General features: G+C 41.9%; 6 protein-coding genes across 6 annotated transcripts; 4 read left to right on the top strand and 2 right to left on the bottom strand.

The window, feature by feature from the left end:
- The first annotated feature begins 3,531 nt into the window (after positions 1-3,531).
- Positions 3,532-9,860, top strand: LOC130513478 (very-long-chain enoyl-CoA reductase-like). The gene is made up of 13 exons (XM_057012258.1): positions 3,532-4,184; positions 4,616-4,666; positions 5,023-5,074; positions 5,257-5,301; positions 6,779-6,882; positions 7,949-8,064; positions 8,271-8,376; positions 8,497-8,569; positions 8,646-8,689; positions 8,776-8,833; positions 8,908-8,996; positions 9,070-9,115; positions 9,199-9,860. The coding sequence occupies exons 1-13, from the start codon at positions 4,080-4,082 to the stop codon at positions 9,324-9,326; spliced, it is 1,017 nt and encodes a 338-aa protein (XP_056868238.1). The 5' UTR covers positions 3,532-4,079; the 3' UTR covers positions 9,327-9,860.
- On the bottom strand, positions 9,548-10,871 carry LOC130513518 (histone H3). Its single transcript, XM_057012300.1, has one exon. The coding sequence runs from the start codon at positions 10,854-10,856 to the stop codon at positions 10,446-10,448; it is 411 nt and encodes a 136-aa protein (XP_056868280.1). The 5' UTR covers positions 10,857-10,871; the 3' UTR covers positions 9,548-10,445.
- Positions 10,872-11,033: 162 nt separating this feature from the next.
- Positions 11,034-11,762, top strand: LOC130513522 (histone H2A). The gene has a single exon (XM_057012305.1). It carries the CDS (start codon positions 11,218-11,220, stop codon positions 11,593-11,595), a length of 378 nt encoding a protein of 125 aa, XP_056868285.1. The 5' UTR covers positions 11,034-11,217; the 3' UTR covers positions 11,596-11,762.
- Positions 11,763-11,935: 173 nt separating this feature from the next.
- On the bottom strand, positions 11,936-12,797 carry LOC130513505 (histone H1-like). The gene has a single exon (XM_057012290.1). It carries the CDS (start codon positions 12,742-12,744, stop codon positions 12,145-12,147), a length of 600 nt encoding a protein of 199 aa, XP_056868270.1. The 5' UTR covers positions 12,745-12,797; the 3' UTR covers positions 11,936-12,144.
- Positions 12,798-16,730: 3,933 nt separating this feature from the next.
- Positions 16,731-18,905, top strand: LOC130513537 (histone H4). Its single transcript, XM_057012323.1, has one exon. The coding sequence runs from the start codon at positions 16,793-16,795 to the stop codon at positions 17,102-17,104; it is 312 nt and encodes a 103-aa protein (XP_056868303.1). The 5' UTR covers positions 16,731-16,792; the 3' UTR covers positions 17,105-18,905.
- A 173-nt stretch (positions 18,906-19,078) lies between these two features.
- On the top strand, positions 19,079-20,253 carry LOC130513492 (histone H1-like). The gene has a single exon (XM_057012273.1). It carries the CDS (start codon positions 19,261-19,263, stop codon positions 19,924-19,926), a length of 666 nt encoding a protein of 221 aa, XP_056868253.1. The 5' UTR covers positions 19,079-19,260; the 3' UTR covers positions 19,927-20,253.
- Positions 20,254-20,310: the final 57 nt, after the last annotated feature.

A 20,310-nucleotide genomic window follows, 5' to 3' on the forward strand; every position in this document is an offset into this window, starting at 1 on the left:
AGATGTTTGGCTGCTAAACTTAACTCAAACTGATTCTTGTTCTGCGCTCTTCCACTATTAAAAACTCAACTGAGGATGTAATGGAAATCACATAAGTAGACCATTCTGGTTCATTCTCTGGAAGGTCGAAGTGTTGCCCCTGGATTCTTAGAAGCCCTGCTGGCCGAAACAGGAACTACAGACTCCCTGGAACATCACCAGCTGTTCTATACACAGTACTTTCTGATGCTTTGTTTTTACATTCTATTAGAAAGATGTATGTTGGTAAATAAAAAAAAATATATTAATTTGAGATGGTTTCATTTATTATCTCATTTTAATCTAATCTGATATAAACTCACCAAATACTTAAAGCTGTGAATTAAGACACACACACACACACACACACACACACACACACACACACACACACACACACACACACACAGTGTAGAGGACCTGAATGAATTGCCAGCTAATTGCAGTACTTTGTGTTGCATTTTTTGGATGAACAAGCAGACAGGTGCCTTCTGAGCAGAAATTGAGGCAATGAAGACAAGGTTAAAATAAATCCTGTCAACAGCTCAGACTCAGCTCTGACTTTCTAGAATCCCCAGCAAAACTATGCAACACATCAATTTTTGCCAGAGAGAGGAACACCAGGCAGCAACAGGAAGTTGTCACTTGTTTTATACACTTCAAAGTTGTGGTATTGTGCCATGCATCTTTTACAATAGAGAGACCTAATTTTTAACTGGGTGCCGAAGCCGCACCATGGTGTGCACTGAAGAAGCAGCTTCTTTGCTTACCTAAAGGGGTCTGTTGGGGTTGCTGGGATGTCACCTTATGTCACCTGTGCTTTTCTGACAGGATTTTTACAAAGAACTAAAGTTTGTGTTCAGCTTGCTGGTAAGAAATGGTAAGCTGTTGTGGCAATCACAACTTTTGGCAGCTTCAGGTAGGACAAGGTTATCCCCATGACCTCCCAAAGGTGAAGTGTCAGATAATGGCGTATCACCTCAACATCAACTTGGAAGGAAATGTCTATTTAAGCATGTTAAGGTAAAAGAAAACTTACAACCAAATGTCAGGCGGCCAGATATACTGTAAACAAGTCAGTCTGGGTCATTCTCTGCAGAGAAGACTGGACGCCAGTGTTGACAATAAACCCCATCATTTACTGTCTACTCCATCTGTCTATAGTGAGTTCCTGCACCACGTTTCTCTCAGGACCATGGACTCTGACTTGGAGATGCTGATCCGCATCCCATTTGTTGGAGGTCCCTGTTCGATGGTGCCAGAAGAACTACATCATCCGCAAAAATCAGCGACGAGATCTTCCACCCACAGAACTCGACACCCTCCACTCCCCGGCTGCGCGTAGAAATTCTGTCCATAAAAGTTATAAACAGAACCGGTGACAAAGGGCAGCCCTGGCAGAGTCCAACCCTCACTGGGAACGAGTCCGGCTACCAAACTCCTGCTCCTTTGGTACAGGGACTGGATGGACCAGCCATGACCTGTAGGCCTCTTTCTTCAGTTTGACGACTCCCCTCACCTCTGGTGTCCACCATCGGGTACGGGGATTACGGCCACGACCAGCACCAGCGGCCTTGCAGCCACAGCTCGCGACAGCCGCCTCGACAATGGCGGAGCGGAACATGGCTTATTCAGACTCAATGTCCCCTACCGCCCTCGGAACACGATCAAAGCTCTGTTAGAGGTGGGAGTTGAAGAACAGCCTGACGGGTTCCTCCACCAAGCGTTCCCAACAGACCCTCACTAAGCGTTTGGGCCTGCCAGGCTCCCCCACCTGATCCAACCCTTTCACTCGACCGCTAGAACCCCAACATCGAACTAGAGAGTCTGGGGGCAAGCAAAAAGCCCACCCCCGCTCTCCGTCTCTCACCCTGAGCAACTCCAGCGTAGAAGAGTGTCCAACCACCCTCAAGGACTTGGGTTCCTGAGCCGATGCTATGTGTGGAGGTGAGGCCGACCATATCTAGTTGGTAACGCTCAACCTCCCCCACAAGCATCAGCTCTTTCCCCGCCAGTAAGGTGATGTTCCATGTTCCAAAAGCCAATTTCCATAAGCCCTGGTCCACCGCCCAATCCACACTGCACCGGACCATTCATGCTCCTCCTGCAGATGGTGGGTCCACTGGAGACGGAAGTGTCCACATAGCTGGTTCAGGCTGGGCCCGGCCGGGCCCCATGGACGTTGGCCCGGCCACCAGGCGCTCGCCATCGAGCCCCAGCCCCAGGCCTGGCTCCAGGGTGGGGCCCTGGTAACCCTCTGGGCCGGGTACGCGGCTTCCCTTTTAGATGTTCCATGATGGGTCTTGAACCATTCTTTGTCTGACCCTTCACCTAGGACCAATCTGCCTTGGGAGACCCTACCAGGGACAAACTGCCCCGGACAGCATAGCTCCCAGGCTCATTAGGGTACGCAATCTCCTCCACCACGATAAGGTGATGGTTCACGGAGGAGATCCTATAAAGTCAAATAATTTATTTTGCTCGCCCCCCCCGTCGCATCTTCACGCCCTTCACCTCCTCTTCTGACTACTCAGACCTGCTCAGTAATGATGCAGGAATCATTCAATTCAATTCAATTAGTCTTTATTTATATAGCATCTGATACAATCAAAGTGTCTCTAGAACTCTAGAAACACAGGGTCTGACCACCCCAACAAGCAACAGTGGCAAGGAAAAGCTCTCTTTCACAGGCAAAAACCTTGAGCAGGATCAGGCTTATATAGAGATGTGCTCCTGCTGATGGCCGGCTGGGCCGAGAAGGAGGAGAAGGGGGAGAGGACAGGTAGAAGAGAGAATAGGCATAAATTATGGAAATACTGTACATTCATTACAACAAGTTGTCAGTATTAGAGCTGAGGGGAAAATAACTTAAATATCTGCTTCTCCTGTGTCAATTTCAGTGTCACCATCCTGGGTTCTGTTTTGACCCTTTTGGAGTCACGCCAACACTTGTAACTAAGTCCACTAACCATCTCATTCAAATTAAACAGTAAATTAACCCGGTGTTGACTCATGTTGACGTTCACATTCAACATGGTCAATTTATTCCATATTCATTACAGTTTCAGGTTTAGTTTAAGGGTGAATAAAAATCTATTGTGTAATTTAATTTTAATTAAAAGCAAAAGACATTGCCCCTTTAATTGCAAAGATTATGTTGCTATCTCAAGCATTTATCTTACAGCTCAGTTCAGTCTGAGGCTTGATTGAATCATAAAGACACACTGACCAGCAGAGGACAGCATCAACTTGTGTTAGACTGAAAATGTTAACGTGAGCAATGTTAATGTGTAACAGACTTCATGATCCAGTTTGAGACTTACCACATGTGTTTTATTATTTAGTTTTTTGTGTTAGTTGAAGGATGTTGTGCTGTTATTCACAAAATGAAAATGGAATGAAGATAACTTCATAATATATCTGGAGAATTTTTGTGGGGAAAAAACAAACAAATGTTGCTCAGAGTTATTGTTGCCAGATTGAAGCGGCTTTAGCTCTCAATTTTATAACTATTCTTACGGTCATTATTAACAAGAGTTCAGTGATTGCATCACCGCCTCGTGCCCACCTGGGTTCTCTCAGAGTTCTCCAGATTTTAGTCAACTGCAGTCAAAAGACATGTATTTGGGGACTGGTGAGTCAGCTACTCTGGAATTGACCTTCAGTGTGGATGCAAATGTGAATGCTTGTTTTTTTTCTTTTCTTTTCTAAAAGTTAGCCCTGCTGGTCGCTCGTCCAAAGTGTACCGTGTCTCAGCTTGAAGGCAGCAGGTTTATGCTCCAAGTCTGGCCTGATTTTGTGTTTCTGAGACTGACTGGAGTCTTCGTCGGAACAAGTTAAATTTTTCCAGGTTCTCTCCCAAGGGGCCTGACACCCATTACAAGAAAGGAGATGGATAGGGAGACAGGTGGATACAGCAGAAAATGTGCACAATTTCGGGAGCATGAGAGAGAGTGTGAGAACAGAGAAAGAGAGAGAGAAAGAGAGAGAGAGAGAGAGAGAGAATGAGGCCAGAGAGAAGAAGTCTGTCCACCATCTGTCCTTGGAAGAAGAGCATTTGAATGAGGATGGAGAGTTTGTGTGCTGCCTATGTTTATAGGGCCTGGTCCTTCCCTCAAAGACAAAAGAGACAATACAGCCACATGAATCGGAGCACCTTCTTTGAGGTAAGCAGGAGTATGAATGCCTATCATTGAGCTGTCAGCATTGAGGAAGGGTTAATGAGAATTTACTGTACAAATTCATTGTGTGGTATTGGTGCTTGGAAGCAGACACACACCTGTACGAAATAACATGTGCATCTAGATCAGGACTCACTTTCTAATTAGATTCAATGGATGCATGTGAGTTTAAAAGGTCACAGATGGAACAGGTACCTATTCACCTCTGTTGTATTTCTTTTTCGGTCTATAGTTATAAACTTTATTTATATCTCTGATTTCATTTACCTTTATCACTAGAACCACTTTACAAGAGAATTTGCTTTGCTTTTTATAAGCATCTTTGAAGTCTCTTTCTTTACCGTGATGTGCTGATGTCAAATCCACTTTCCATGAATGGTGGCAAGTGACTGGAATTCCTCTTTTTTTCCCTTCAGGTGAAGGTCCTGGATGCCAAGACCAAACAACAGCTTTGTTTTTTGGAAAAGGTACCCTAAAACATGTGTGGCCACAGTTAAATAACAAAGTCTCGCATCACATACAGCAGCATATATGAGACATGCAAATCTAAATGGTGTCCATTGGAAAAAAAAAGGGAATTTGTTGCATGCAACTCAGATTATTTTAGATAATCAGGTATGGGTCTCATGTATGGACACTGTGAAGAAGAGCAAAATGAACGATCAAGACAAAAAAAAAAAATAAATATAGTGGTGACTGTTTAATTGTGTGTCTTAAAGGTGAAACAGGACATGAAAGGGGAAGTTAGATATATGAACCATAAATGAAGAACTGTATGGCTGCTATATAAGGATTTCATCCTGTATGTATGAAATTTGTGCAGGTGGAACCTTCTTCAACTGTTGGAAACATCAAAAGTCTTTTGCACAAATCATGTGAGTGTTTTCCAGATGACTCAGCTTTTAATCTGCTGTTGGTCTCGTTCACAATATGAAATGATATATTCGAATGTCAAATTACTTTAAGTAAATTACATTTAACTTTTGCCTTAATGGTTCTTGTGACATCATTGCCTGAACAAACTGTCCCTTTGTGCATCTGCATCTAATCCACTCAGATCCTCACTGGTATCCAGCACGACAAGCACTGAAACTTCATCCTAGTAAGTCTATTGTTTATGTTTATATGGCTTAGGCCTACCGCCATAGCGGCATTTATTGAGCCAGCTTCTCCATCTTTGCTACATGTTATAGTGTTGCTTCAGGAACTGTAGCTGGATCTTTTTTAAATCGAAGCAAAGGGAATTTTCAAGTTCAAGTTTAGTTTATATAGAGCCCAAAATCAAATTTTGTTTGCTTCAGAGGCCTTTAAGAGCTGCACAGTTTTGACATCCTCTGTCAGACCATCGAACCAGGTCAGGAAAACCTCAAAACCCTTTTCGGGAAAATGAAGAAACATGAAGGAGAACCACATATGTGGGATCTTTCTCCCTGGGATGGACAGAAAGATACAATAAATGTCACATATACAGAGAACCACAGCAGAACAACAGTAATATATAGTAAATAAAAAAGAAAAGAAATCCATAGAGAGATTTGGTCCACTCCTCCTATGATTCTTGATGGACTGTATCCAGGATCAGCTAGACTAGAAAAAAGGAAAGGCTCCGGCAATAATATGTGCATTTATGTGAGATGGATATATATTTTGAACAGAGCCACAACGAAAGAATTTGCTGGCACCTACCATTCAGAAGAAATTTGCTGTAAAAGTAAAAACAAGCATAATAAGCCAGCTGAGGTCTGTAAATGCCCAGCACTTACTCATGAGACCCTTTTATAAATGTCCTTTGATTAGAGAAATATTACCTGTGATGCAACCACTAAATTTAAAGAGGACAGAATGTGCTGAAAAATATCACCCAGTTCTTTGGAAACAGTATGTTTCTCTCCTGGCTGCTACCTGTGGAATAAACACACATTTCCTTTTTAAATAAACTTTATTGAAGTTTTACATGGGATACAATTTAAAAAAAAACAAACAAAAAAACCCAAAGATGATATGAACAAAATTCCATTACTTGCCCATTTATAGCTTTCAGACAATCAAAATATGACTTCTAGGCTAGGGCCCTTTCCAGCATCAACAACTGGGTTTTTTGTTCTAATTTTGAGTGACCTCTGCTTCATTAACTCAGTTCTCTTTTGCTTAAACACAGTATCACTTGATATAGACATTGGATGAGTCACCATCACACACCTTGTTTTCCACAACTTTGTTCCTGGGGTGCAGATGATCATCCAGTAGAATTCTTGTTTGTTGTACAAACAGTTTTTCCATGAAGAGTCCATAAAATATTAATATGTTGTTGTTTATGTTTAAATCTACTTGTGAGATCTTCTCCCACACCTCTCTGGAGCTCTGACAGTCAAGCAATAGATGTTCCATTGGTTCCTCCTCCTGGCAGTTGTCAAATGGGCACTTCTAGGTTTTAACATAACAGCTTTATTGAACAAGTGCCTGTACCACTATTCAACCCACTGTCAGTCATGTTGTGTCTTTTACTTAGAGAGGTTTTTATTGATTTTTTTAAAAAAAAGACACATACCCATGTCACACCTTTGCTTTTCCTTTTTCAGAAAAGAAATTACTGAGAGATGATGAAATCTTAAAGAATCTACTGGTTGGGACCACTGTCACAATTTATTTCAGAGATCTTGGACCACAGATAGGCTGGACGATGGTAAGAAACATTGCTGTTGACTTCTTATTTTATTGTTTATTTGTATTGATTGTTTTCTGTTAGATTTTAATAAAGCTTACTTAAAAAGGTAAGTGTTACGTGAGCGTTAAAGAGGCCAGGACCCAGATGCAGAGTGCAAACTAAAGATTCTTTATTGTCAAAAATCCAAACGGTCGAACTAAGTAGCAACAAAAACTTTACGAAAGTAGCAACAGAAAAGCGAAGAGAAAAGTACAACGGAAAGCAGTGACTAGGCACTGAAAAAAACGTACTACTCGAGAATATAAGCGAGGCGAAGGGCTGGTGATCTCTGGGAGCTGGCGCTAGGTATCGAGGCATGAGCAACAACCCGGCACCGGAGGCAAAGAGGGGAGAGCTTAAGTAGTAGCCACTTTAGGCGAAACGAGCTGCAGGTGAGCCAGAGGCTCAGCGCTCTCGGAGATCGGCCCCCCCTAAATGCCGCTCCTGCAGGTAGAGGAGGAGGTGAGAAGTCTGAGTGACATCCAGAAAACCGAACCACAACAGTAAGAGTCAGCCACCAAAGACAATAGCCACCGTCCCCTGAAGTTGTGGGGGCAGTCTAAGGAGACACCCAGACTTCCTCCAGCTATCCTGAATATAGTCACAGCTGGCTCCTCTCAATATAGGGGCTATACTCCGAAGGATGCTCCCTTAGAAATAGAGTGAAAGGCTCCTCCACATCAGTGTGGAGGAAACTTTTTGGCTGCCTGTATCCAGCATTTTGTTCTTTCAGTCGTGATCCAGAGTTCATAACTATAGGTGTAGGTAGGAACTTTGATTGACCAGTAAATCCAGAACTGTCCTCAGCTCAGCTCCTTCTATCCCACAACAGACCAATAGAACGACCACATTACTGTAGGTCCTGCAAAGATCAGCCTGTCAATCGTGATGTCCAACAAAAATACATTTTTTTTCCTTTTACGAATATAAAAACATGATAAAATTTGCAGTTCCATCCTTATTTTTTATATACTGTATATATTCCAAAAATCAAATTATTGACTGAGACCATATAATGTTAATTTTTTTGTTCTTCCATTTGCAGGTCTTTTTTGCAGAGTGCATCGGGCCTCTTGTCAGCTATCTTCTGTTTTATTTTCGAGTCCCGTTCATTTACTCAGACAGATATTCCTCAACAGTGAGTCCTCATCATGTTGTCACGTAAGTGGCCAATAAAGAAAATTTAATTCTTTGTTGTCGTCAGTTTAGTCTTTCACCAATTAGTACCAAAATATTACACATAAGACAATTGGACACTCTCAGATAAATGTATTATATTTTGCCACACTTTAAATTTGTATAATAATTCGGTGCACAAATCACGATAATGAATGTACAGTATTATTAATTCTTCATCTGTTTCCAAGATTGGCTTGTGCTTGTCATACTTTCCATTACGTGAAGAGATTGATGGAGACTATATTCGTGCATCGCTTTACCCGTGGGACCATGCCTCTCAGATCAATAGTCAAAGTAAGAGCGCTTTACAGCTTGAAAAATAGAGCTTCTCAAGTTGTATTTCCATAGAGTATCGAATAAATCTTTTATAGTTTATTTTGCAAGATAACTGTGTTGTTATTTTTCTTCTCATAGAACTGTGCCTATTACTGGGGTTTCTCTGCTTGGTGTGCTTACTGTATTAATCACCCTCTGTATACACCTCCATGTAGGTCAATGACTACACATGCAGCTTTACCTCATAAATCTGTCAGAGCAACACATCTGCATCTCTATCTTTACAGCATACGGAGAACTACAAGTGAACTGTGCATTAGTCGTCTTTGTGGTACGTATACAGTGACCTGAAGCAGCAGAAGTCCACCTTGAATGAATGTGTAAGATTGAGCTGTGAATTTCTTTCTGCCTTCCAAGCTGTGCGAATTAGGCAATTTCTCCTCACATCTTACCCTTAGTGGACTCAGAGGAAATGGCAAGATGACTTAAATTTCTAGTTTGTGAAATCTAATATTCAAATAAATTCAATTACTTTCAAATATTTCTCAGGTCCAAGGAGCCAGTGCTTTCCTGTGCCAAGTAAAAACCCATTTACATGGCTATTTTTCCTTGTGTCATGTCCAAATTACACATATGAGGTAAGGGAAAACCTCAACTGTGAACCATGATGACAGTCATGTGTAGTGTATTAACCACTCTTTTTATTCTTAGGCTGGAGCTTGGGTGAGCTTTACCATTATGACCCAGTGTCTTCCAGGTACAACGCATGTTTTTAAAGCATGAATGCATTTAACAACCCTAAATAAGTAGGTTGAAACATGCAAATATTTTGCATTTCAGTGGCATTTTATACATTAATGGCATTCATCCAAATGACTATATGGGCCAAAGGGAAGCACCGAGCATACAGCACAGAGTTCAAGGATTATCCAAGCCTGAGGATGGCCATTATCCCCCTGATTCTTTGAGAAACTTTTGGGTTTTTTTTGTTTGGTATTTAAATTATAGGTAAAATACAAATCGGGGAGCTAAATGTGGGTAATAATATCAATGAAATAAAATGGGACACTAGTTGTCAGACAAGCTCTAAATTGTAGTGAAGCTGACGTTTAAGGCTATAAGTTCTGCACCCAGCTCTTGTAAGCATGGCAGCAAAAGACAAAACGAATTAGGTGCTTTGAACTCACTCTTGTGGTTTCTTCTCTTTTTTGGTATTAACTCAGGGTTATTCATTCTTTATCACTTTCATTTAATGTATAAATCCAGCTTTGCTGTAAGAAAAACATTTCCAGAAATAAGTTCAGAGATTGTGACGCTTTGACAAACACGATGTACCAGTGAAAAGCAGACAGCTGAGCTAAGTCTGACAGATGATCAGGATATACATTACAGGAGATAACTTGATAATTCTCACAGGAGAGTTTTGCTGAAAATTAGGTTGCACTTTTGTTCTTATTGCTACTGTTTAAAACTGCATGAATAAACTTCTAAGTTTAAAACTCTTTATTTCACCCATCTATGAAAGGCAAAGTTGCTTGGCTTTGGAGAAAAAGGTAATGGGCCTAAACATTTTTAACAGTGATCAAATTTCATTTAATTTGGAAGGCCTATAAAGATAGAATGTGGATCATATACCAGTAGAATGAATTGGATGACACTCTTAAGAGGCTCTATAAGTGACTGAAGTGAACAGAAAATGAACATTGATCACATTTCAGTGAAAGACAGGTGATTATTTGAATTGATATTACAGCCAATCTATATTGAATTTACAAGGACATTTTTGTATTAAAAAAAAAGAGGTTAAAGAATGTTTTATGAAATTGAACAATATTGAACTGACATGCAGCATGGATTAATTTATTTCCAGATAAATTGCTGGATTAATGAGCACATTAATAAATACTAAATAAATACATCTATTTTGAAAATCAGTTTATGTACAATAAACATTTAATGCCTGGACTAAGAACTGCAACAGTGATTTAAAAAAAAAAAAAAAAAGTTTCAGTTCTAGGAATAGTCTTATTTAGAAGAGTTGATGTGGCTCTTAAAAGAGCCTTTGTTAATGTGTGTGAGCGGCCAGTTTAAGCTCTCTCTCCGCGGATACGACGGGCCAGCTGAATATCTTTGGGCATGATGGTGACCCTCTTGGCGTGGATGGCGCACAGGTTGGTGTCCTCGAAGAGACCCACCAGGTAGGCCTCGCTAGCCTCCTGCAGAGCCATGACAGCCGAGCTCTGGAAGCGCAGGTCGGTCTTGAAGTCCTGAGCGATCTCCCTCACCAGGCGCTGGAAGGGCAGCTTGCGGATGAGCAGCTCGGTGGATTTCTGGTAGCGACGGATCTCCCTGAGAGCCACGGTCCCAGGCCTGTAACGGTGAGGCTTCTTCACTCCGCCGGTGGCCGGGGCGCTCTTCCTGGCAGCCTTGGTGGCCAGCTGCTTCCTGGGCGCTTTTCCTCCGGTGGATTTACGGGCGGTCTGCTTGGTTCTGGCCATTTCTGCGTTTCACCCTCTCACGAGCCGAAAGGACAAAATTACCCGAAACACTACGAAGGCGCCGCTCTTAAAGGTTCGGAGCAGCTGGCCCAACGATGACGCGGCTTCACACCCGGAGTCGTGATTGGTTGAAGGATGGTCGTGGCGCTCAGCCCCGAGCAGGCAGCGACCCACCAGGCGAAGTGCTGCTCCTTATTGGTGGATGCTGTCGTTTTAAAAGGCCGCCAAAGTTCGGAGCGAGCGGCTTTGTCTCGGATTGGTCGGGCAGGCTGAGCGGATCCGCTCGTGATCTATAAATAGAGAGCGTAGCAGGTCAGGTCACTGTTTCACGGACTCGCGTGTCTTTGATAAGTACATAAAGATGAGTGGTCGAGGAAAAACCGGTGGCAAAGCCCGAGCTAAGGCCAAGACTCGCTCTTCTCGGGCCGGGCTCCAGTTCCCAGTGGGCCGTGTTCACAGGCTGCTCCGCAAGGGCAACTATGCTGAGCGCGTTGGCGCTGGCGCTCCTGTGTACCTGGCCGCTGTGCTGGAGTATCTGACGGCTGAGATCCTGGAGTTGGCAGGAAACGCTGCCCGCGACAACAAGAAGACTCGTATCATCCCCCGCCACCTGCAGCTGGCTGTGCGCAACGACGAGGAGCTGAACAAGCTGCTGGGAGGAGTGACGATCGCTCAGGGCGGCGTGTTGCCCAACATCCAGGCTGTTCTGCTGCCCAAGAAGACCGAGAAGGCCAAATAAGTGTCTTTGTGTCCGAGCACCAAACGGCTCTTTTCAGAGCCACCCACACTGTGATAAAGCGCGATTGTCCTAGGCTGTAAAGAAACGTAAATTCGATTAGGATGACTAACGTCAACCAGTGACTGCTGCGACAAGACTCAATCGTTTATAAAAACCAGTGTTAAATGCGCGTCCCATCAATGATCTTAAGCTAAACCGGTCAAGGGGAACGACTGGCATTTGTCATTAACACATCATGAATCTGTTTACATTGTCAATAAAATTTGAAAATATGTATTTGAAATTCAGCTTTATATTGGCAAGTTCCAGGATGGAGTCATAAGTCAGTGTATTAAAAACGTAAGAAATAAGCCCTCCTAATCGCGTGTGTATATACAGTATGTATGTATACACACAGCCCTTGGGGTTATCTTATAACCCTCATTAGTTATTCATCATGGTGTGCATGTCTGAAAATAAAGATGAGGTAGCAGGAATGATGTCTGAGATGTGGTGGTGGCTCTGAAAAGAGCCTTTTGAAAGAACCCTCTCAGGGTTGCTCGCCATCCTTTACTTCTTCTTGGGTGCTGCCTTCTTGGCTTTAGGCTTGGCTGGAGCCTTCTTTGCTGGAGCTTTCTTGGCTGCAGGTGCCTTCTTTGTCACTTTCTTGGGACTTCTGTTCACCTTCTTGGGGCTTTTTGCAACTTTCTTCGCTGGAGCCTTCTTTGGAGACTTCTTGCTGGCTGCGGGCTTCTTGGCTGCTGCTGCCGCTTTAGGCTTCTTGGCTTTTGGGGCCGCCTTCTTGGCCGCGGGCTTCTTGGCTTTCGGGGTTGCCTTCTTGGCCGCGGGCTTCTTGGCTTTTGGTTCTGCTGCTTTCTTGTTCATCTTGAAAGAGCCAGAGGCTCCGGTGCCCTTAGTCTGGACCAGAGTCCCCTTGGTCACCAAGCCCCGGACGGCGATCTTGACACGGGCCTTGTTCTTCTCCACATCGTACCCGTCGGCTGCCAGATTCTTCTTCAGGGCGGCCAGAGACACGCCGTTGCGTTCCTTGGATGCGGACACGGCCTTCAGGATGAGCTCGCTGATGCTCGGGCCCGATCTCTTCACTTTGGTAGCCTTCTTCTTTGCGGCTTTCGCCGGAGCGGCTGGTGCTGGCGCTTCTTCTCCCATCTTCGTCGATCGTTGTCTCAATGAGGTGACGAGTCCGCGGGACAAAACTGCACTTAAACGCACCATGCGGACCGTGAAGACTCAACCCGCTGGCCGCCTGCTCACAGCCGTTTGCAGGGCGCCGCACTTGTGCTTTCTCTCCTTCCAGAAAATGTGAACAAACGAAGGAAACCGAATCGCCGAATGCTGCCCGTGGACCGAACCGACAGCGAACACTTTCTTCTACACACTCGAGTCACAAAAGCTTCCCATTGCTGCGCTGTTTCATTTGTTTAGCCACGAAACCTCAACGACTCACCGTCACAACCACCGACGTCTGGAGACATTCACCTGCTAAATCTCTCCTAAAATCTGTGAAAATGCAACAATCTTCATCTAGAACACGTTTCCCGGTAGATCACAAGTTTCTCCATTGACTCCGGCTGAAAACAATCATTTAATTATGAACACTTTTCCAAAAACGGGAGTTATTCTACAAGCAGCAAACACATTTCTGATGGTTGAGGCTCGATGGCGGCAGCGCCTATGTCAAACTCGTTCAGCCTGATTTCTAACGATTATTCTAAAACAATGATTAAAAAACACTTTTCTTAAAGATATGTAGTTACATTTATCCTTCATAGCTGGCTGGCTTTCACATGTCCGATAGTCCTTTGTAGCCTGAAAGTGAACGAGGAACTTTGCAAAAGTGACCGTGATAAAGTTTTATACGACTATCATCTTACTTTGAATTCCCGAACTCGAATGTGACAAGTCACATTCTAACGATTTTTTCACTCTAATTTTTCTTGAAAGCAATAAAATGGAAACAGATTATTTCCTAGGTTCTGTCCCCTTTTTATATTTAAAAGTGCAGGCAACACATTCATATAATATGGAATGATCCAGTAATGCTAAAATAATTGTTCGTAGTACCACTAGGAACAATAACAAGCTTCTTTCAGCACGATTTCTAAAGTTTATTCTAAAATAACGATTAAAAACACACTTCACATATCTTTAAGGTTTATGCGGTGGTTTTAATGCCTACACAGTACAAAAGGATATAACTCAACAACCTCTGAAACGGACAAATGCAAAAAAACACTCAAATCAATGAGCGAGAAATGTGGCATAAAGGATGTTTTTAAAGTCTTACCCCCCTCCCCATAAAATAGATTTTACGAGATTTGATAACACAAAAACAAGAACAGACTTATTAGGTATATATTTCTTACAAAATTTAATACAAAAACAATGTGTTAGTAAAGTCTGACCATCTGACTTAAGCATTCCTGCAACTTGGAAAAATCAATAGAAAAGTTTCTTGACAATTAAATGCTGGCTTGTTTAAGAATCCTGAAATCGTAACAGGACTAGAGAAAGAACTCAACATGATATTCCAATAAAACTTGAATCCTAAAAGACCCAGGTATCTGCCTCTGGGAGACCATTCAAGACAAAATTTTCAATTTTTTTTTAAGTTTCCTTGTAGATCGTTAAACAAAAATGGGAACTATTGCGACTTAATGGGAAAATATGTTGATCCCCAAGCGAAAAAATGGATAAAACACATTAAGACATTATTAACCTGGATGACATCAAGTGTTGGATTGCAATACCTCTCGTGTGTCACTGCCAATCCGCGTGTTCTTTAAATGAAGACTTCAAGTAAACAAATGTCAATTTCAAAATGTATTTAGCAAACAGAATCAATTCAATATACAAATATTACAGAGCTCCGGGCCAGTTCATAACCCTAGCAACAACAAAGTCAATTGTCAGGGCATGAAGTCTGACCACCTAACTATCCCTTGGCCCAGTTTATATAGAAAGACATATGTAATTATTGATGCTAATTCAGTCCAATCCAGTCCTTCTTCTTGGGTGACTTCATCTTCTTCTTCCTGCCTCATTTGGTGTTGGTGCAGTCCTTCTCCATTGTCTTCTCAGATGGCCAGGTCAGAGGTCTTATTCCTGTCCAGGAACTTATCAATCACCAGTAAATTATGCTGTCATATTTTACGATGAGGGTCTACCATTTCCTGTCTGCCTGGCTCCAACTGTCTAAGCAGTATTCATGTCAAAGAAGGGTCAACTGACTTGCTTATGTGTATTCCTACTAAAGAGTATATAGTATTCCTAACTTCTAAACTAACTGTACATAAAACAAAAACATATAGTATAACGCATGCTAATAAGATAAAAGATGCTAACAAGATAAAATAATTCTCTTCACAAGTTACAACTGAAGAAAATGAACAATGTCTCATGCAACCTGTGCCCACAAACAGGAGTCATTGGCAGCAATGGACCTGATAACAAAAAGAGGGAGTTTTAGAAGTAATGGACTTAGGTCTAAAATTAAAGATTGGGTATTGCAAAAATATTTCCTCAGGACTCAACATAAAGGCTGCTTGGGTAATAAAAATTTGTACCTGGTCTAAAAAGAGAGGGAGAATGAACCGCTGGTGAAAAAATATATAAATTGCTGTGACATGTCGAACAAACAAATATACACCCAAACAAGCAATAACATGCATGGTGGCACATTAGAAATGTGACTGATATCAGTGGGGCATATAGCAGTCCAGACAGTTCTGAAATGGTGCTATGTTACAATGAAGAGGAGGAGGAAACAATGGAACGTCTATTCCTTGAGTGTCAGACGACTAACAGAAGATATAACTTAAAGTTTAAACATAAACATCAAGAGTAAATCAGTATAATATGGAATTTTTTTAGAAAAACTTTCCTTACTCCAACAAGAGCTCTTTCGGATGGTTATTTGCATCACTGTAACAAAGTTACGGAAAATAAAGTGTGTGGTGGTGACTTAGCTAATTTGTACATCAACAACACTGTGTGGTTGAACAAATAACAGCTGAGCTAAAGAAGCAGATGACACTGAACTTAAGAACAAACAACACCTTGGCACCTGTTGATGTCACAAACAGACCAAATCTTAATGTACCGTACTATGTTTGTGTTTATCTTGTAGACATGAAAATGTCAAAGATGTAGTTTTATATATTGTTTGTCTTTTCTTGTGTGAGACTTTAATAAAGCGTATTTGAAAAGGAAGTAATGGGTTTATGTTGTTTTATTTCTATTGTTTATCATTTCCTATTCCATACCTCGTTATTTAATGATGTACACCTATCAGTTCACAAAAGTTTGTCTTTTCTTTCCACATAAAGAATATTTTACCTTTTTTTTCTTTTGTTAACCATTTCACCCACTCCCATGTAATTTAAACTATACAATTTACATACAATTCTATGGGCAGTCCATTTGGTCCAGGATCGCACTCTTTTTTCATTTTCATCATCCCTTTGTGATTTCTCTACATAATGAAGCAGTTTTAAATTTATATCACACACATTATGTTCATCTGTTTCATCTGTTTTTATCTGTAGATTCACATGTTTCACTTTAAATCTCTATATTTTCTATTTTGTTTCATTTACATTTGTTACAATTTATATTTGTACTTAAAGAAAACAGGGAGGAATGATGGGCTGAGACTTGGAGAATAATTTTGAAAATCAGATTTCCCACCAATATTGGAGTTTGAATTATTCTGAATTATTATGTAAAGCTTCTTTGACATGTGTGGACAAGATTTTATTGATTCATTGTAAATATTCAACTGCCATATATCTCTGGGTTGACAGTGAAATCATTATTTACCCCAATTGTGAATGTGCCTAAAACTATTTTGACTTACGTTATTCATGCAACACCTAAACACATAAATTCTTCTTCTGTGTTGCTCCGTCTTCTTTTAATTCATGAGAGAGGCAAACGTAGGAGGCTGCAAAACGCATCAAAATGTTTAAAAGTCGGGTCACAAACACACATCATCAACAGGTGTTTATTGATTTTCTCAATCTCACAATAATTGACATTATTTAATAAAACAGTAGTTCCTGTTTCAGTCAGCAGGGGCGACCCAGCAACGAAACAAAGGGTCTTCCTCACCGATTTCAATCACGTCCTCAGACTTGTTTTAAATACGAAGCGAACGCAGCACTGGAGTCAGTTTGTCTTTAGTCAAACAGCAAGAATGTCTGGAAGAGGAAAGGGAGGAAAAGGTCTCGGCAAAGGAGGAGCCAAGCGGCACCGAAAGGTTCTCCGTGATAACATCCAGGGAATCACCAAACCAGCCATCCGCCGTCTGGCTCGCCGCGGTGGTGTGAAGCGAATCTCTGGGCTGATCTACGAGGAGACCCGTGGTGTGCTGAAAGTGTTTTTGGAGAATGTGATCCGTGACGCCGTCACCTACACCGAGCACGCCAAGAGGAAGACCGTCACCGCCATGGACGTGGTCTATGCTCTAAAGAGGCAGGGACGCACTCTTTACGGCTTCGGAGGTTAATTCTCCCTATCGCTGACCCCAAAGGCTCTTTTAAGAGCCACTCACATCTTGTAAAGAGTAGAATTTCAGCGCAACCTGGCCAGTTGACGGGAAACCATATACTTGGAGCAAGGTCGACAAGAACATGAAATGACATATTAGTAGCATCAGAGCTGTAGAAGACCAAAAAGCAAATATTTGGTCTGACTTAAACATGAGTTATCGTGCCGTTTGTGTTTGGTAATGAACATACCCAGCCACTTCAACGGAAGAATAGGTAACAAAGCTATTCACACTCAAAACTGGGAGGCTAGAGGAAAAATGAACCTTTACAAAGGGGGATGGATGGGGGGGTAATCAATTTAACTATCTCCTCTTAAGCAGGTGAAGTGCTGTATGCTGAAATGTTTCATCAGTGAACATTTTATTTTGAGGCATCTCCACATAAAACTACAATCCACCAGTCTAGATATTTTTCAATGACCATTTGTAATGAGGAAGATGTGCTTTATTCATACAATGTTTTGGTAAACAAAGCATGAAGACCTCAAATCAAATTTTATACTTTAACATTTGTTGATGGGTGCTTAATATATTGTACAAAATAATTACTTCATATATTCTAAACAAAGAAACTAAAATGTTAAAAATGAGGTAAAAATTATTAAATATTTAGTGTGAATTCTAAATTTGAGGCAGATCCACAAAAATACACCAGTCTCGATGTCTTTTTTTTAAATGACCCTTTTTGGCCAGGAAGATGTTTCATTCATTGAGTTTTGTTTGGTAAACAAAGGGCGAAGACTTCACATCAAATTTTAAACGTTAACATTTGTTGATAGGGCTAATTATGTTTAACATAATTACTTCATATCTTGTATTGTCCTTTCCTGGTTATTTTTCATTACTTATTCATTGTCATTTTATAATTTCCAATATTTTTGATATCCACCCATCCAATATTCAATTCCAGATGATGACTGGACGAAGTAGGGGGTAAACGTTAACCAACCGCTCAAGTAAAAAAGTCACGTGGTTATGATCTAGCCAATCACACGAGAGAGACCACACAGTGGTATTTCCATGACTATATTATATTTTTCTTCAGGATAGTCACCATGATTTAACATTTAAACGTGTAGCACATGCACAAAATGTAGTGACCACACAAAGTGGATGACGCAGTTGTATCAGATATTGTACAAATTTAAGACTTCCAATATGTCTTGGCACCCGATATTAAGTTGTAAAACATACATTCTATAGCATTGTTACTGAGATGTCCGTAATGCCAGTGTGTCTTAGCAGTAAGTGCTAATAAAATTCTGTGGCATTATCAATTTGTTGTCCGCACTGTTAAATTAGACAATTGGCGAAATAGAATGTAATCTGATATTGTCCATTTTGTGCTTTTCAAGAAAAAATGACAATTTTAACGGAGGAGACAATGAACGTCTCAAGAATAAATTCTAGTCCAGATTCGAGTTCGGGAATTCAAAGTAAGATGATAGTCGTATAAAACTTTATCACGGTCACTTTTGCAAAGTTCCTCGTTCACTTTCAGGCTACAAAGGACTCTCGGACATGTGAAAGCCAGCCAGCTATGAAGGAATGTGTACAAATAGTGTGATAAATGTAACTTCTTAAAGATGCGTAAAGTGTTTTTTAATCATTGTTTTAGAATAATCTTTAGAAATCGGGCTTAACGAGTTTGACATCGGCGCTGCCGCCATCGAGCCGCAACCATCAGAAATGTGTTTGCTGCTTGTAGAATAACTCCCGTTTTTGAAAAAGTGTTCAGAATTAAATGATTTTTTTCAGCCGGAGTCAATGAAGAAACTTGTGATCTACCGGGAAACGTGTTCTAGATGAAGATTGTTGCATTTTCACAGATTTTAGGAGAGATTTAGCAGGTGAATGTCTCCAGACGTCGGTGGTTGTGACGGTGAGTCGTTGAGGTTTCGTGGCTAAACAAATGAAACAGCGCAGCAATGGGAAGCTTTTGTGACTTGAGTGTGTAGAAGAAAGTGTTCGCTGTCGGTTCGGTCCACGGGCAGCATTCGGCGATTCGGTTTCCTTCATTTGTTCACATTTTCTGGAAGGAGAGAAAGCACAAGTGCGGCGCCCTGCAGACGGCTGTGAGCAGGCGGCCAGCGGGTTGAGTCTTCACGGTCCGCATGGTGCGTTTAAGTGCAGTTTTGTCCCGCGGACTCGTCACCTCATTGAGACAACGATCGACGAAGATGGGAGAAGAAGCGCCAGCACCAGCCGCTCCGGCGAAAGCCGCAAAGAAGAAGGCTACCAAAGTGAAGAGATCGGGCCCGAGCATCAGCGAGCTCATCCTGAAGGCCGTGTCCGCATCCAAGGAACGCAACGGCGTGTCTCTGGCCGCCCTGAAGAAGAATCTGGCAGCCGACGGGTACGATGTGGAGAAGAACAAGGCCCGTGTCAAGATCGCCGTCAGGGGCTTGGTGACCAAGGGGACTCTGGTCCAGACTAAGGGCACCGGAGCCTCTGGCTCTTTCAAGATGAACAAGAAAGCGGCGGAACCAAAAGCCAAAAAGCCCGCGGCCAAGAAGGCAGCCCCGAAAGCCAAGAAACCCGCGGCCAAGAAGGCAGCCCCAAAAGCCAAGAAGACTAAAGCGGCAGCAGCAGCCAAGAAGCCCGCAGCCAGCAAGAAGTCTCCAAAGAAGGCTCCAGCGAAGAAAGTCGCAAAAAGCCCCAAGAAGGTGAACAGAAGTCCCAAGAAAGTGACGAAGAAGGCACCTGCAGCCAAGAAAGCTCCAGCAAAGAAGGCTCCGGCCAAGCCTAAAGCCAAGAAGGCAGCACCCAAGAAGAAGTAAAGGATGGCGAGCAGCCCTGAGAGGGTTCTTTCAAAAGGCTCTTTTCAGAGCCACCACCACATCTCAGACATCATTCCTGCTGCTACAGCTTGATTTTCAGACATGCACACATGACAAATAACTAATGAGGATTATATTATAATCATATAAGTGGTGTGTGCACACACGGAGGGCTTACATCTTAGTTATTAGTACATTTACTTAGATCTCTGTAATGGAACTTGCCAAAATTGTACAAGAAAGCTGAATATCAAATACATATTTTCAAAGTTTGACACATGTAAAGAGATTCATGCTGTGTTAATGACAAATGCCAGTTGTTTCCCTTGACAGTTTTAGCTTAAGTTCATCGATGGGATGCGCATTCAACACTAGTTTTTATAA

Source organism: Takifugu flavidus, chromosome 17, assembly GCF_003711565.1.
Source record: "Takifugu flavidus isolate HTHZ2018 chromosome 17, ASM371156v2, whole genome shotgun sequence".
Taxonomy (NCBI): Eukaryota; Metazoa; Chordata; class Actinopteri; order Tetraodontiformes; family Tetraodontidae; genus Takifugu; species Takifugu flavidus.

What these genes read in the sequence shown, in the direction of transcription:
- LOC130513505 (XM_057012290.1), bottom strand. Translation starts at nt 12,744, where the DNA reads ATGGGAGAAGAAGCGCCAGCACCAGCCGCTCCGGCGAAAGCCGCAAAG.
- LOC130513518 (XM_057012300.1), bottom strand. Translation starts at nt 10,856, where the DNA reads ATGGCCAGAACCAAGCAGACCGCCCGTAAATCCACCGGAGGAAAAGCG.
- LOC130513492 (XM_057012273.1), top strand. Translation starts at nt 19,261, where the DNA reads ATGGTGCGTTTAAGTGCAGTTTTGTCCCGCGGACTCGTCACCTCATTG.
- LOC130513478 (XM_057012258.1), top strand. Translation starts at nt 4,080, where the DNA reads ATGAGGATGGAGAGTTTGTGTGCTGCCTATGTTTATAGGGCCTGGTCC. An exon ending in AGTCCTCATCATGTTGTCAC is followed by an intron (nt 8,065 to 8,270) that starts GTAAGTGGCCAA and finishes TCTGTTTCCAAG; the next exon opens with ATTGGCTTGTGCTTGTCATA. An exon ending in TAGTGGACTCAGAGGAAATG is followed by an intron (nt 8,834 to 8,907) that starts GCAAGATGACTT and finishes AATATTTCTCAG; the next exon opens with GTCCAAGGAGCCAGTGCTTT.
- LOC130513522 (XM_057012305.1), top strand. Translation starts at nt 11,218, where the DNA reads ATGAGTGGTCGAGGAAAAACCGGTGGCAAAGCCCGAGCTAAGGCCAAG.
- LOC130513537 (XM_057012323.1), top strand. Translation starts at nt 16,793, where the DNA reads ATGTCTGGAAGAGGAAAGGGAGGAAAAGGTCTCGGCAAAGGAGGAGCC.